The sequence below is a fragment of the Rhinolophus sinicus genome, chromosome 17, assembly GCF_057876585.1.
Source record: "Rhinolophus sinicus isolate RSI-liver-muscle chromosome 17, RSI-T2T, whole genome shotgun sequence".
Classification (NCBI taxonomy): domain Eukaryota; kingdom Metazoa; phylum Chordata; class Mammalia; order Chiroptera; family Rhinolophidae; genus Rhinolophus; species Rhinolophus sinicus.
The window spans coordinates 180,356,809-180,373,104 of NC_142517.1; the positions used below are offsets into that span (position 1 = coordinate 180,356,809).

At 37.4% G+C, this 16,296-nt stretch overlaps 1 protein-coding gene across 1 annotated transcript; it reads left to right on the plus strand.

The window, feature by feature from the left end:
• Positions 1-51: 51 nt before the first annotated feature.
• COQ10B (coenzyme Q10B) lies at positions 52-11,741 on the plus strand. Its single transcript, XM_019741300.3, has 5 exons — positions 52-230; positions 3,256-3,405; positions 6,330-6,522; positions 9,188-9,289; positions 10,685-11,741. Exons 1-5 carry the CDS (start codon positions 52-54, stop codon positions 10,850-10,852), a joined length of 792 nt encoding a protein of 263 aa, XP_019596859.2. The 3' UTR covers positions 10,853-11,741.
• The last annotated feature ends 4,555 nt before the right edge of the window (positions 11,742-16,296 follow it).

The following is a 16,296-nucleotide window of genomic DNA, read 5'->3' on the forward strand; positions in this document are numbered from 1 at the left end:
TTGCGGATTGGCTGCAAGGCGCCGGAGCCGGGCGACCTGGCCCAGCCGGAGATGGGCGGTGCTGTGGGCTTGGTCTTGGAGTTGGTGACCGGCTTCAGTGAGACGATCATGGCAGCTCGGACTGGTCAGAGGGCCCTGAGAAAGGTGATCTCGGTCTCGGGTTGTCGTCCAAAGTCGACGACAGCAGCTGGACCCCCCAATCCGGCGCAGGGGCCTGCGCGGAACGTCAGGTAATAATCAACTCGGGCGCCGAGACGTGGGTAGTTTTCCACCAGGCCTGCTGAGTGGGAGTACGAGGGGGGATTGTATATCAGATGAGGCGGAGCCAGATCCGGAGCGTTTCCGCGTCTCTGGAGGGAAAGGGTCTCCTGAGTTCCGCATTTAAGGGACTCAGGCGCCGCGCTCATCACCCCGGGCCGGACGCTCGCCGGCCTATCCCGGCCGCCCCGTCTGTGTTTGTGGCTCACTGCCCTCGCGAGAGACGGTGAATCATCGGCGCAGAGACATTGAAACAGCTAATAAAGCAGTTCGCCGACCTGTGCCTTGGGCTCTTCCGGTCCCTTCCCCTACGGCCTGCTGCCGCCGCTGCTGCTGTTGTCGGAAAGTTTTATATTTGCCTGCGAGGGTTGCGAGCTGCTGGGCGTCTTGGAATTTGTAGCCTGGCGTGAACCCCCTTCTGTTCCTGCTGCGTGCCAGATGGCCAGACGAGCTTTCCCAGTTTCTGGTAGAGGTCTTTGCCCCTGCCCTTTGATTCTTGCAAAACTAAATGTAGCAGACGTGGGGGACTTGGAATTTTTTTCCACTCCACTGTAACTTACAGGTCCTGTAACCTTGAACCAGAGTCTGCCTCGATTTTTGTCGTTGTTGTTGTTGAGTGGGTGTGTAAATGGATGTGGAGAGGTGAAGAATTCTGTATTTCCACCACTTAGTTTCCTTTTAATAATAACATTGTAATAAGTTATGCTGAAAAATTAAAGTTAGTGTTTAAAATGAAATGAATTGTGAACAGTACGAGATGAAGGGAGAAAACACAAATCTGGTTGAGCTCCAGGACATTTAGATTCCATGAAGAATTTTAAAAATGCCTACAACCCAGCCAACTCATCATTTTAGACAAAGATTGGTTAAAACTGGAATAAAATCATTTCAGGTCGTTTACTCCTGTTTTACGACATAGCCTGAAAAAGTAGTTCCAAGCAGTGCAGAACAAACATTATTGTGCTTCATTCAGATCTGCTTGTTTTTTGTTTCTCCCCTTCTTAGGCTTCCCCCACCCCTCCAGTTCAAGCCCCATTTCTCTGTCTAGTGTAGGACACAGCTCCCTAGCCCATGCTGGTATTATGAGCCTTGCGCTCAGTGGGTCACCAGTTGGCTGCTCACAGCAACTTGTGGCAGCTCTCACTGGCTGCCGTCTGCTCACGATGGCTGCCGGCCACTCATGATGGCCACCGGCCACTCATGATGGCCACCGGCCGCTCCTGGCAGCACATGCTGCTCATGGCCTCCCAAAGCCAGGGAGAGCGGTTGTTCACAATCTTAGCTGTAGAGGGTGCAGCTCACTGGTCCCTGTGGGAATCAAGCCAGCAACCTCAGGTTGGGAGCACAGCGCTCCAACCACCTGAGCCACCAGGCCCGACCCTAGCTTAACCATTTTCATTGATCTCTATTTCATTGCCTCTGGAATAAGCCCATCCAGTTTTTATAAACAGCTTTAATTGTTTAAAAGTTCTTTTGTGTTATGGACCCCAAACTTGTCTCCCTCTACTTGGCTTTTGTTTTACATTTTGCAGCCTTATTTTCAGGTATCAACCCTTACTTTCCAGCTGAATATTTCCAGTTTCTTCGACCATTCTTTGTTTAACTTGATTTTCTCTTCTTCCCCACTCAAACTTCAGGGTGTCTATGTCCTTAAAGAAATTTTATTTATATGTAAATCATACTTTATATGGGTAAAATTTTATATTTGATAACAAGGAGATTTCACCAGGCCACCCCATTTCCCTTTAAAAAATAACTTGAAGATTTAATTTAATGAAATCTAACTCTCTTTCTTGAAACTCTTCAACAGCTGAGAATAAATTCCAAATTGCTTTATCCTGAGCAGTAATCCCCAGCATGATCCAGCTCCAACCTGTCTAACATTGTTTCAGACACTCTCCCCCTGCTATACTGCTGATACACTGTTAGTCTTTTGTAGTCTGGACTCCCTGCTGCCTGGAATGACCCCTATCTCCCTCTCCTGCATATATAACTATATATATACACACACGTGTATGTGTTTACATATAGGCACACACATTTATTATATACATATATACCTATTTCTCTCTTTGCGTGGCTATCTCCTTACCATTATGTGTCAGCTGAAATACAACCTCAGAGCTGACTTCCTAGACCCCGATCTAAAGAAGTCCTAATCGCATGTTCCCGCCTTTCTCTTTTAAGCACCTTTTTTTTGGAATCTTCAACTAGAATGTAATCTTCATAAGACTCATGTTTGTTTTATTCACCATTATATCTATATAGTCACCATTATATCCATTATATGTCTAGCACAGAATAGGAGCTCAATAAGTATGTGAACTAATGCATGAATAGTAGTGTAAAATAGTTATGCAAGAATCTCATTAGGGAAAGGCTACAAATATGTAGGTGAACAAGGGTATATCGGGGAATCTGGATTCAGAAGTACCTCAAACAATTAACATTCTAATTACCGTGGCATACGTTTTTGCATATATGCACGAAATGGAGATCAGAAAATAAAAGAACAGAGAGACAGTTCTGACAGGGTCATCAGATCTCCAATCTGAGAATGAGACCTAATTTCAAATCTAATAGAGTAAATCAAGAATTAAGGAACCCCTGTGGATCCAGTTGGGGAAAAAACCTTGGTAGATGAGTTGAAAAATATATAATGAATATTATAGCAAGTGTATGGAAGAATACGCTGTGACACATGACTGTAGACCAAAAGCCAACTTTTTGGGATAGATCCCTTTTGTGCCAGAAGCTTCTAACCCTAGCTATAAGCTGTTATTTTTAGTTTTCTTTACAGTGTTTAAAGAAGCTTGCTTTTTTTTTGTATGTGCGTGAGTGTGTGTGTGTGTTTCAGGAATATTGTAAAGTTGCCAAGCCTTCTGAAGTGTAATAGGTATTTTACAATCTCTAATAATTTGTGTTTACAATTTCTGTAATTTGTTTTCCTCTTAATTTTTGATGTCTCTCTAAATCAAGTAATTTTTGTCTTTTTAGATATTTAGCTTCCTGTGGTATACTGATGAGCAGAACTCTTCCACCAAATACTTCAGTGTTGCCTAAGGAGATATATGCAAGAACTTTCTTCAAAGTAGCTGCACCATTAATAAACAAAAGAAAAGAATATTCAGAGAGGAGAATTATAGGGTTTGTATATATTAGTTCTACTAAAAGGGCATGTTCACAATTTTCTATAGAGTATCATAACTTTTCTTTTTCTGGATTCTCTTCTTATAGACTAAGCTGTGTTTCTAGGTTGGCCTTTCCATAGCCCTTGCTGTTTTATAAAGATTTGTTGAATGAATATAATTATATGGTAACTTTATAGGATACATTTAAACCTTGACATGTAAAGAATGGAACTGTTTATGACCTGCATTGTTGTACACTGTTCTTTTCTATAGTGGCAACATTACTGATACATTGGCCCAGATATATTTATATATCTCCCTCACATACGCATATACATAGATGTACATACAGGCATACTAAGAGGCTCCTACCATCTAGAACGAAGGTTGGCAAACTTTTTCTGTAAAGGGTCAGATAGGAAATCTGTTAGGTTTTGTGGACCATACTATCTCTGTTGCAACTACTCAACTTTGTCATTGTAGTCCAAAAGTAGCATAAATAATATGTAGTAAATAAGAGCATGGCTGTGTTTTTTTGTTATTTACAAAAACAGACATTGGAGCATGTTTGGTACCTGATCTAGTGGTATGTGTAGCAGAGGCTAGAGACTGTGGTTGCTAAACCAGCATCCTTTCATATGGGAATTCCTACAAGGGCGTCTTAATTCCCAACAGGCCATTAAATATTACATGAATTCTTGTAAAAGTACATATGATTCATTTTATTCAGTTGTTTTTTCCTTTCTGGTTTTCTGTAGTAAAGGACTTTCATAACTTTTGTCATTAAATTTACCTTTATTTTTGGGTAGTCACTATATTAGTTAAGGTAATGGTAGCAACTATACAGGTAAAACCCAAAAGTTTATTTCTTTCTCATGTAAAGTTCACGTGGGTGTTCCTGATCCCTGGGCAGCAATCCTCCAAGTAGTAATTCAGGAACCCAGTCTCCATTCAACTGGTGACTTTTGCAATTCCTTAGTGGTCAGTTTCTTAAAAAGGTACGCCTGCTTCTTAACCACATTGGTCTAGAAGTACCCGGTGCTCCCTCCTAGATATTATTGGCAAGAACTCGTCACGTGACCCTCTCTAAATGCAAGGAGGGGAGGACCGGGAATTTGTAGCCCCTGATGGGTAGCTACTTACCAGCAATAACGCCACATAAAAGGAGCTCAAATCTTTGGATGGGTGGACATCTTTGCCACAGCTGGTATCTGTTTAAAAGAGAAATGACAACTAACATAATAAATCAAATAATGAATTAGTTTGTTTTACTCTTGAATCACTAATAATATCTTCCTTTTACTGCGTACTACCATTTAACAGGCACTATGAGTGCTTTATATTTCTTGTTTCATTTAATTTTCACAATAGACATGTGACCTAGGTATCGTTATTTCCATTTTAGAGGTGAAGAAACTGAAGGTCAGAGAGATAATGTACATTAAGTGTCATGGCTCCAGAGATTATTTTTCCCACTATATTTTACTTATTTTTAATTCCTTATTTCTCATGCTAAAATTCTTTTTATTGCAAATTGGTCTTATCCAATGATTATCTTTTTCCCTTGTATTTGACATAAACACGTAATAATAGCTACATTTATTAAACATTTGTACACTGCCAAAATTGTTTCATTTAACCCTGAAAAGAATGCTTAGGGGTATTTTTCAATGATAAATGAAGAGAGTGAAGTAGAGAAGTTAAGCAACCTACCTAGGGTCACATGGCTTACTATGTTTTAGAGGAGATATTTGAACACAGTCTTTTCTGACTACAAAGTCCATCCCCTTGACGTCTATGTTGTACTACTTTCTTAATCTTTGTAGACTACAAAGGTTAAGAAATTAGCTTTCAGGATACAAGGTTTCAAACTTTTTCATGGGACTTATTTCAGTATTTATTTCAAAGTGTCTGAAAACCTGGGGAGGGTAGGTTTTTCTCCCACTCCCTCTGTTGTGGGCCTCATTTCATGATCATAAAGATTAATTTAAATTAATATGTAAAGACTTATTCTGGCATATTCAAGAAATACCCTTTTGTAATTTTGGTTGTTATTATTTAAATTACTTTATAATTTTGAGATGAATTATGTTTTAATTATGTTGAGTCTTTATAACCAAGAATAATATATATCTAGCTCTGATTTTTTCAGGTTGTTTTTTACATGATGTGTTTTTTCCATGCAGTGTTATTGTTTGTTTGTTTATGATTTAAGCCCTAAAGGTTTTTTTTTTTTAATTTATTTCTAGATATTTTGCATTTCTATGGTACTGTTGTTTTCTGTTTCTTGTTAGTATAGGAAAAGTATTAATTTTTACATATTTCATAACAGACTACCTTCCTGAAATCTGAATTGATTCTCTCCTGAACTGATAGTCATATCACCTCCCAAATGATAAGTTTACCTAATTATTTTCCATTCAGATGCCTCATATTTCATGCTCTGATTTAATTATTTTGACTAAAACTTTCAGAACAATGTTACATAACAATGGTTATAGACAGTATCTTTGTCATATTTCTATCTCTAATGGGAATGCTTCAGGTATTTTACCATCTGTGGAGAGAATCATGTAGTTATTCTTCTTTGGGCTAATTAATACGGTTATAATAATATAATGCTTAGTATGAAACCCACCCATGCATCTTTAAATGAGTTGCAGTTAGTTGTAGCTTTTTAATATACTAGATTATATTTGCTGATACTTTACGTAGAATTTTTGCCTCATTATGACCTCTGCTTTATATGTATATCTAGCTCCATTTTATTTTCTACGTTGCTTTCAAGCTACTCATTCTAGAGTGTGGTTCAACATGTGTGCCAAATGAATTATTGCCTCATACACAGTAAGTTGTATTTATGTTCAATTTTAAGTATACGTATAACATCACTAAATACAGTTAACACCGCTCCTTTTTCTTTAAAAAAAAAAAAAATAGATACTCTATGCAGGAAATGTATGATGTCGTATCAGGAATGGAGGATTACAAGCATTTTGTTCCGTGGTGCAAAAAATCAGATATAATATCAAAGAGATCTGGATACTGCAAAACACGATTAGAAATTGGGTTTCCACCCGTGTTGGAGCGCTATACATCAGTAGTAACCTTGGTGAAACCACACTTGGTAAAGGTAACAGTTCTGTTTTTTTGTTGTTTTTAAATATTCCCCAAATGTTGATTCTAGCAAATGGATTAAAGTATGATAGCTTAAAAAGATTTCCCTAAATTAGTAGAAGAGAAAGGATAAAAACAAACCATGTATTACATTTCCTAAGTGTTTTATTTTATACAATATTAGCATTATTCTTTCCAAGTAGAAATTTGACTATAATATGGAAATGAGAAACTTTCTCTTTTCCTTCTGTTGAGGACTGACCCGCTGCCTCACTTAATGTGCTAATTCATTGTTTAAAGATACATTTGAGAATAACACAACTCTATATGTTCAGTTTTCAGTTGTCCCTGGGTTCAGGTTCTGGATTTTAACACCTAGTATTAAAAGTATTTAATATGTAACATATAATAAAAGTCATTATAACCAAGGGAAAAGCAGAAGCCATGTGACATTTTCTGTGAATTATTAGCTGCCCCAAATGTGCCTGTGACTTAATGTGTCAGTTATTTCTAGCCTACATGAATCTGTAATGAATGGCCAGAAGTCCTTGAAAGTTTTCAGCACATTTAATAGGAGCAACAGTTCAGTGAATCTTACAGCCTAGTTCACAACATAAACATTTTATATGGCGTAGTTAGAATGGTCAGGGTCAGTTCAGTCATAGCACCTCTACTGTGTTCAGTATCTCTGCTGTTACCGTGTTTCCCCGAAAATAAGACCCAGTCTTATCTTAAGTTTTGCTCCAAAAGACGCATTAGGGCTTATATTCAGAGATGTCATCCTGAAAAATCATGCTAGGGCTTATTTTCCAGTTAGGTCTTATTTTCGGGGAAACACGGTAGGAATGATGTTTTTGACCGTATTGTTCGTACTGAAGCATAGTAGTAAAAATCTGTGGGTCCTTGGGCTAGATTATTAGTACAACCCTGCCACATTTTATGAAAAAGTAGTCAGAGGAAGGTGCCATATTGTGTTGAGTATTCCCAGCAGCTGTTTCTCTCCTTCATTGTTAAATTTCCTATAAGCTTCTTATGTGATTGTAAAGAAGGGCAGAATGTATTATCTTAAAGTTGGATAACTAAAATAGTAAGATTTTATTATAGATTTTTTGATGCTCTTAAAAATTAAATGGCGAATATTGAACTATATATAAAGCTGAACCCTTTGAAGAAAATTTTTACTTCTCCCCACTGACTTAGCATAATGTGACTAAATTCAGCTATTAGTATTTTAATACTATTATTTTACCATGTCTAAATAAATTTTAAGACATTTGCTGGTTTCCATTTTAAAAATTAATATATTTTCTTTTTATAAACATGTAAATAGAGCATTTCTTTATAAGTGATTATTAGTATGGATGCAGTTGATATTCTTTGTAATGATTCTAGCATATTACCCTGATAATTGATTCAAAAAAATTTAGATGAAGAGGAATGAGGAATAAACTGCAAATAGATTATTTTAACTCTTTGCTCTCAGTTTGAACTATCTGTGGAGAGATCCAGATATAATTAGAGAAATTCTGTGTTTAGGGAAGCTGTAGCTAAGGAAGAAAAGTGACTTACATTGGGGAAAATGAGTTTACCTATGCAAGTCTTTATTTTGCTAATCTATAGTGTATAGCCTCGGGGGAGGGACCGTGTAAACTGCAGGGAATAAGTTATCAAAAAGAAAAAGGGTAAAGGGTCTTGATCTTTTATTAGCTGCAATGTATGCCAAAAGAGCTGAAAATTTAAAGCTTAATTGAGGAAGGGGGTGTAGACTTTGAAACAGGAATTTTAAAAATCATCTGCTGCTGAGGTAAAGTGATATGCATTCTTGAGGTCAGTTGTCTACTAGTATAATAAGGCCCAAATAGCATTTTAGGATAATAAATAAAGCTGCTGAACTTCATTAAAAGTCATAACCCATCCCAGCAATGGACTAATGACTGTGGTTCTGGCCACCATTTTCCATACTGCAGAAGGCAACTGTTCAGTGGGTCTCAATCAGCATTTGTTTAATGATATAGAATGGGAAATACCAGGGTGCCCTGCACATAGTATCACTATGTCTTGTATTTCAGTGTGTACACAAACATAAAGTAAACATGAGCACTGAAGAGATTAGAGGTCAGAAAGCATCAGGTTAGGCACGGGAGTCAGGGCCAGAGTTTCACGATAACTGGAACCATGGAGGCCTCTAGAAATAAAGAATAAGTGAAGGAAATGTGATTGCTAAAAATCTTTGGGAGGGAAAGAAAAATTACAGAATTGTGGTAGGGATCTCTGCCAGATACCTTATAAGTCTTTTAGCCATCTCATAGTGATGGTATTATACTCATTTTACACATTAAGGAAATATGGTAGAAGGAATTAACTTATAAGTGGCAGAGCTGGAAATAAACTTGCACAAAAGTCACTCCCTGCTTTGCTGCTGGAGAAGAGAACTCAATAGCACAGTGGATGATAGCAGTGGAAGAGAGAACAACTGGCAATCTTGAGGATCCCCGGAGAAAAGAAAATGGCTTATATTGGCGAGAGGTCACTTCCTAATACCAAGCTAAAAATAAGATGTTCTCATCACCTGTGGTCTGACCTATAAAAATATTAATATTTAGAGAAGTCACCCTCGGTCATAGATTCTGGACAACCCAAATGGTGTTTTACTGTGGCTTTAGTTTTCCATTTTGTTCTAGGCATCCTGTACCGATGGGAAGCTTTTCAATCATTTGGAGACTGTTTGGCGTTTTAGCCCAGGTCTTCCTGGCTACCCGAGAACTTGTACCTTGGATTTTGCAGTAAGTCTCTCATAAAGCCCTTGATTTGTTCCAAATATCACGTGAAGTTGGTAAAGAAGCAATAATCCATTTATTAGAACACAGATGCCATAATTAATAATCTTATGTGTATAGCAATTACTGAAAGACTTAAAAAAAAAAGTCAAAGTTTTGAGTATTGAATACCTTTTTCTACACTGGTTTATAAGAAAGAATACTAATGAATCTTTCTCTTTTTTTTTCTATTTTTTGAAACCTTGAATACTGTCATTCCTTCTCTGTTTCCTAATTTTTGTAAGTCCATAGATTATAAGAGATATGCTATAACTTTACTACCAGTTTAAAAACAGTTTATTAACACCAAATGAAATCTACACATTGCTCAGCATCTTATAATGCAGAAATAAAGTGCGAAGGGGAAAAATATGTTTTTAGAATCTAGGGACTAGGGTATTTTGTTCACATCACCTTAGCTGTAGAAAACTTAAAGCCACTTGTGGCTTTTTCTCTGCCAACAGATAATATATGTGTTCTCTATATTTGCAACTAAGGCATTACCTTTTAAGAAGTGGTTATAATTTTGATTAAATTCCTGTATGCTGTCCTCAGCTCTTGAGTTGCTTTCATTAAAATAGTAGTGGGCATTAATGGGACAGTTGGGGAAATTTGAATAAGGCCTGTGTAGATTCGATGATAGCATTGTTATCTAGTGGTATTAACTCCCTCTGTTAATTTCTTGGTTTTAATAATTGCACGGTGGCTATAGAAAACATAAAAATAGGGGAATATGGGTGATGAGTAAATGAGAAATCTTTGTACTATTTTTGCAACATTTTTAAAAGTTTTAAAGCTTAGTGAATATTTGGTCCTTAAAACACTATTTCTCAAACCTTGTCTTGAATTCTATCTTGAGGGGATATAAAGTTCTAGATCATTGTCTCCTTTAAGATTGAATCACCTGTCCTGTCTGTTTTGTGGATCAGTCTCATCGTGCTGCTGCTTCTCATGGGAATACCCATCAAGAGAATCACTTTTCTTCCTTATTTCTTTTAGGGAGGTGGGATAGACCTAATAGGGGCTCATTAATAAGAAGCCAGAGTGATAAACGTGGTATTCAGCAAAGCCATTTTTCCAGTTGTTGTTTTTTTTTCAGTTAGTAAAAGTAGACTCTTTGCCTTGAAATGAGAGTCACTGGCCTTGTTTACTTAAGTTTATTGTGCCAGCAGTTGTGCTTATTGCAGTACATAAGACTCCCTCTTCTGAGAGGTGTTAAAAATCTCATCTAGATATTCCCGTACAGCTCCATATCAGCAAATGGTTCAAGCAGCCCATTTCACATTGTGAACATCACTACCCTAAGCAGAGATGCAGTAAAGGAAAGATCGTCCTAAATTAATTATTAATATGTTCCTACAGATTTCTTTTGAATTTCGCTCACTTCTACACTCTCAGCTTGCCACATTATTTTTCGATGAAGTTGTAAAGCAGATGGTAGCTGCCTTTGAAAGAAGAGCATGTAAGCTGTATGGTCCAGAAACAAATATACCTCGGGAATTAATGCTTCATGAAGTTCATCACACGTAAAGAGAAAAAAGAACTGGAACTAGTCACCTACTTGTAATTTTAGTTTATTCACTTTTAGAACATGCTTTTATCATTTGTTTTCAGAAGTCAGAAAGCACTTGTTCAACCCAGCTTTGATGATAAACCTACACCATTGAAAATTTGCACTTGGAATATGGAACCACATGTACATAGAATTCAATCAAGTATAATTCAAACTAATGTGTACAGTAGCATATTTACAATAATGGGACGTCATCGCTATTGCTAGAATACTGACATCACTCTTCTGAGCAGAAACTGAAACTGTAAATTTAAACCTTTTAATTCCATTACCTGAAAGAGGTTAGTTGAGATACTCACCCAGTATATATTATAGTAACCATATCACGTTTAAGTTATTAAATTCAGACTATTTATAACTTATTGTCATAGGCCAGCCTCATGGGTTAGGATATTTGAGTAATCATCAGATACTTACAGTAAAAGCTTTGACTTAAAAATACCATTAATGAAGGGTCCCTGGCACTTCTCTAATTTTCAAATTGTTCTTATGGGAAGTGGTAGGTAATTCAATGCTATAGTGAGGTTAGCTCCCTGATAAACACGGAATACGTGTTCTTTTTTTTTTTTTTGGTGAGTGGTCCAGAGCTTTAAGCTACTGTTCTCATAGTTTGCAACCTTCTCCCAGGTACTTTGTTCTTTCAATAATGCTGATTGTGTGTCAAATTGTGTCTACAACAATGGGCAACAGATGAAGTTAGGTTGGTTAATATGCCTCCAGCACCACACATCCCTATTTTCTATTTATTGTGTGTACTCACTTTCAATAATGTATTTCAAACTGATATTTTTGTAAACAACTCAATGTAAGGACGGAAGTGGTAACTTAATAAAGTTAATTTGTTTATTTTTTGCACAGTTATTTTGGTTATTGAAATCCTCAACAACCCTCTTGTATTGCCCTTCCAAGTTATTCACTATGTTTCCTCAGATTAATAAGGGGCCTCAGTAATTAGCCCTACATAAATGCATGTTTGCATCAATTTGTTCAGTAAATGTGTTTTGAGTACCTGCTCTCTGCCAGAGGCGGAGTATGCAATTGTGAAGGACTCACAGGCCACTCACATAGAGCTGGGTTGTGCCTTCACACAGTAAAGCAGTCTTTCCACTTACAGATGAGGTACCTCCCCAGAGCATAAGTAGTTTGTATATAATTATATACCTTTTAAAAACAAAGTTTTTTAAAAATGGCAAAGAAAAGACCCAGATACTTTATTTTTTCCCCCTGTATAATACTACTTCTCTTGATGGAAGCAAGATCCTGTACTTCACCACTACTCTTACAAATTCCATAGATAAATTCTTAGGTTCAGAATCTGACTTAGTGGTTGGGATATAACTGGGCTGGTATCATGATAGCATGTAGGTGGTATTTTGGTGAGAGAGCCCAGGAATACCCAAATATTACTTTGATCTTTTGACCCATGAGGTTCTCCAAGTATGGTCACAACCCAGGTCCTAATAAGTGGTAGAGACAGGATACAAACCCAAGCATTCTGGCTCCAATATCTATGGTCTTGGGTTTGCTTTATCTAGTTCATAGGCCATGCATATATGACCTATGGACTTAAAATTTGGCAGCTATGCTTCCCGTATCATAAGGGCAAAACAACAACACCTTTATAAAACTTGAAGGGGCATCTAATCAATGGAATCTGAGGGGAAGACTGATGAGATGGGACTGCTAGGTACGCTTTTTCTCTCTGTGTAAAGAAACTTGGGAGAGAAACTTCTCCTTGGATTTTGCCTCACTGAGTGAGGACATGAAGTTTGCAGCTACATCTGCCATCTTTTCACAAAAAGCGAAGAGGCAGTTATTCCAGAGAATCCAATGCAGAACATCAAGAGTTGAATAAATCAACCTTGTAGTTCCCAACTTTGCACTTCTGGTTATGTAACAGACCTCTAGTGTTTAAGTCCCGTAAAGTTACGTATTGTTATGTGCAGCCACTCCTTTATCCTACTCTAGTTGGACTGGTTGCTCTCTAGGCTGTTGTGTAATCCTAGGGCTCCCCTGCAATCACCCTAGGATTTCCCTTTTCTTTTGGAACTCCTTCTTATTTCCTAAATTTCTTGGCTTCATTTTTTTTTTTTTTTTTTTTTACTTTACTCAAAATGCTGAGGAAATCCTCTAGTGGCTTCCTGAGAGGGGTGAGTTAGAGCTAAACTTTTAGCATCTCGAGTGTCAGAATATGTCATTGTTTTATACTCAACACTTGAGTATAGAACTGTAAGAATTTCTCCCCCAGAATTTTAAAGATCTGACTTCATTATATTCTGGTGTACATTGCTACTTTTGAGAAGTCTAACGCCATTCTTATTCCCAGTCCTTTGTATAGCATCCATTTTTTACCTACTGTATCCTGGGTGGTCTGAAATTGCATGCTGACCTGCCCTGTTGCCCTGTCATGACGGGCACCTCGTGGGCCTTTTGGGTCACAGGCTCATTTCCTTGAGCCCTGTGGAATTTCCTGGAATTGTTTGATAATTTCCTCCTCTCCATATTTTCTGGTTCTCACTCAGGAATTCCTAAGTAATCAAACATTCTACCTCTTGTATTAAATCTACTTTTTTCCCCTTCTATTTTCCATCTGCCTTTTAGATTTCCTCAATTCTACCAGCCCTTAATTTTATATTTACCACAGTTTTAATTTCTAAGAATGTTTTCTAATTGTTCCTTTTTTATAGCTTTTTTGTTTTATGGAAACAAGGTTTCATCTTTCTTAACATGATTTTTTTAAAAAGTTTCCCTGAGATCCCTTCTGGTTTTTGCTATCTGTCACGTTGAAGGCGGTCCTCAACTGTCTAACAGTTCTTGTCTGTCCATTAATATTTGAAAGCAAAGTACTAAAAACTTCTTTGGAATTAAGGTGGTGCATATTGACGTGAGCTTCACTGTAAAGTGATCAGGTAAGCCAGCCTTTATATTGGGGGACTCCCACATGGTAGAATCTAGGGACTTTTTTTCTCACACTTTTTGTTCATAAGGATTCTTCTCTCTTGCCCTAGAGAAATATGGGGTGGGGATAGGGAGATGGAGTGGAAATAATGCCTGGCTGCTGGCATTCCCTAAGGTTAGTAAAGGTCTGAAGTTCCCAGTTTGGAATGTAGGTGGTCCCTTAATTTTTAGCTTCCTCTCAGTCTTGCTTTTGGGTTTTTTTCTATTGTTTTATTAACTGTCAGAGGAACTTTGCAGCAGGGAGTCAAATACTTTTATTTGTACTTTGTTTAGTGCCCAACTTATTAATCTATGAATTTATTAAATAATTACATTTCTTTAAAACTTAAACAGCATTTATCTAAATACTCAGATACTACTTATATAACCAATCTAAGTGTATGGAATTAATAAATTTCCCTGAACATTTAAATATTGCAAATTTAATCAAGGACTTCTAAACATTTAATAAAAATTGCAAATCCAACATATCACATTCTCATGGAATTTTTAAACACCTGAAGAGACAACCTCACAATATTAGGATTACAATGTTACACATAAATATGATATGAGTGTTACTATTTCAGTTTCTTACATTATTTCTATTCTGAGGTTGCCTGTTGGGTAGTTTCATGTCTTTCTGGACATTCTGTATATTTAGACTCAAGAAGAGACACTGTCCTAGTCTAGTTGAGTTGCAGGATCTTGATAACAGACTACATATTTTTTTATAGATATATAAATATTATTGGGGAATATTGGGGGACTGTGTTTCTCCAGGGCCCATCAGATCCAAGTCGTCCTTCAATCTAGTTGTGGAGGGTGCAGCTCAGCTCCAAGTCCAGTTGCCGTTTTCAATCTTAGTTACATGGGGCACAGCCCACCATCCCATGCGGGAATTGAACCAGCAACCTTATTGAGAGCTCGCACTCTTAACCAACTGAGCCATCCGGATGCCCCAGACTAAAAATTCTTGGTGGGGATGTGAAGGCGGTCCTCAACTGTCACACAGGCCAATGTGATTCTGAGCCTTTAAACTTACTTAGGGTGACTCCCTGTTTTGTTTTTATAACTTTACTCATTACCTCATGAGGTTTTTACATCCTTTGTTTTAGATTCTGTTTAGACACTTGATATCATTCCTGGAAATGACACTAAGTTTCGTGTGTGTGGTTGCCACTACCTAACTTTTGTTATTTATGGTATATTGACCTGATTTGTTGGTATACATAGAGTTCTTTGTTGTCTCATGAATATGAACCTCAATATTCATGAGGTTCATGAGTTCAGCTCAAATGTTTCATTCCTTTGGGAATTTAACTTCAAAATCTGGGTAACTTGAATAATATATCTTGAAGCCTATTATTGGACCTTCTTTAAGTTAATTATTTATGACCAATGCTAGTTGGTTGCTGGACTCCCCTTCTGGTTATTATGAGACAAGCAGTGCTGCTGATTCTTCACTCTTGGTTTAGTGCCTACTTTCTTCGTTTGGCTATCTCGGTATTTTATTTTACTCCTTCCTGTTTATACATATAGAAACAAGAATATAATCTATATTTTATCAACATACACATGCTTATATGTTAATACTCTGGCTTTTTAACATCAATAAGGCATTAAACATATAATAGTCACCCGTTTATATAGGAACTTTTTCTATTCTTTACATTCACTTTCATCATTATGAGCTCCTGGCTTTGTTCTAATTCACTATAATTATTCATTATTTTTGATACTCAAAATGTTCTCACTTGGCCAATGGGAACTGCTTGGGTTGGCTCCTTTAATAAGAATGCTGTGGATATTCTTGAAAGTATTCTTGTCAGGCAGCAAGGTGTTCCAGATCCATCCTGGTTTTTTCCTGTCCCAAGGTATGGATACAACTGCAATCCAAGGAATCCTGTTCCCTTTTAGTGGAGACCAGTATTAGAGATCAAAATCTGATGCTGGGGTTGCCCATGAGTACTGGTGATGGGTAAAAATTTTACTGCTTCTGCTGTTAGGTCATCGTTTGGTGACAGAGATCACTTAAGATTACTAAATTCACAATGATCATTTTCAATTTGAATTTCTACACTCCATTTTTCTTATATTTGATTTCATCAACCACTTATTCCAACAGACAATCCTTTATATTTAATCCAGCTTGAGAATCATTAGATTAGAGCTGCTGCTGCTCGTGAGGACCAGGTCGATACCCGGTCATGTGCCCCAGACCCTGCTTTTCAGGTTTGAGATTCTCCAAGACCTGAGGGAGCCTCTCTGGGGCTTCCTGAGTTGCAGTAAACACATTCCATTCTTTCCTGAAATAGCAACAGGTGACTTTACAGTGGCATTTCTTTTTCCTTAGTTATTTCCCTATCCATTTTTCAAGTAGATGGAGCTGCAGTTTTAAAAGTTCACCTCCATGGTTGGAGCTAAGTCTCCGTCCCCTCCCTCACACCCATTTTTTTTTTCA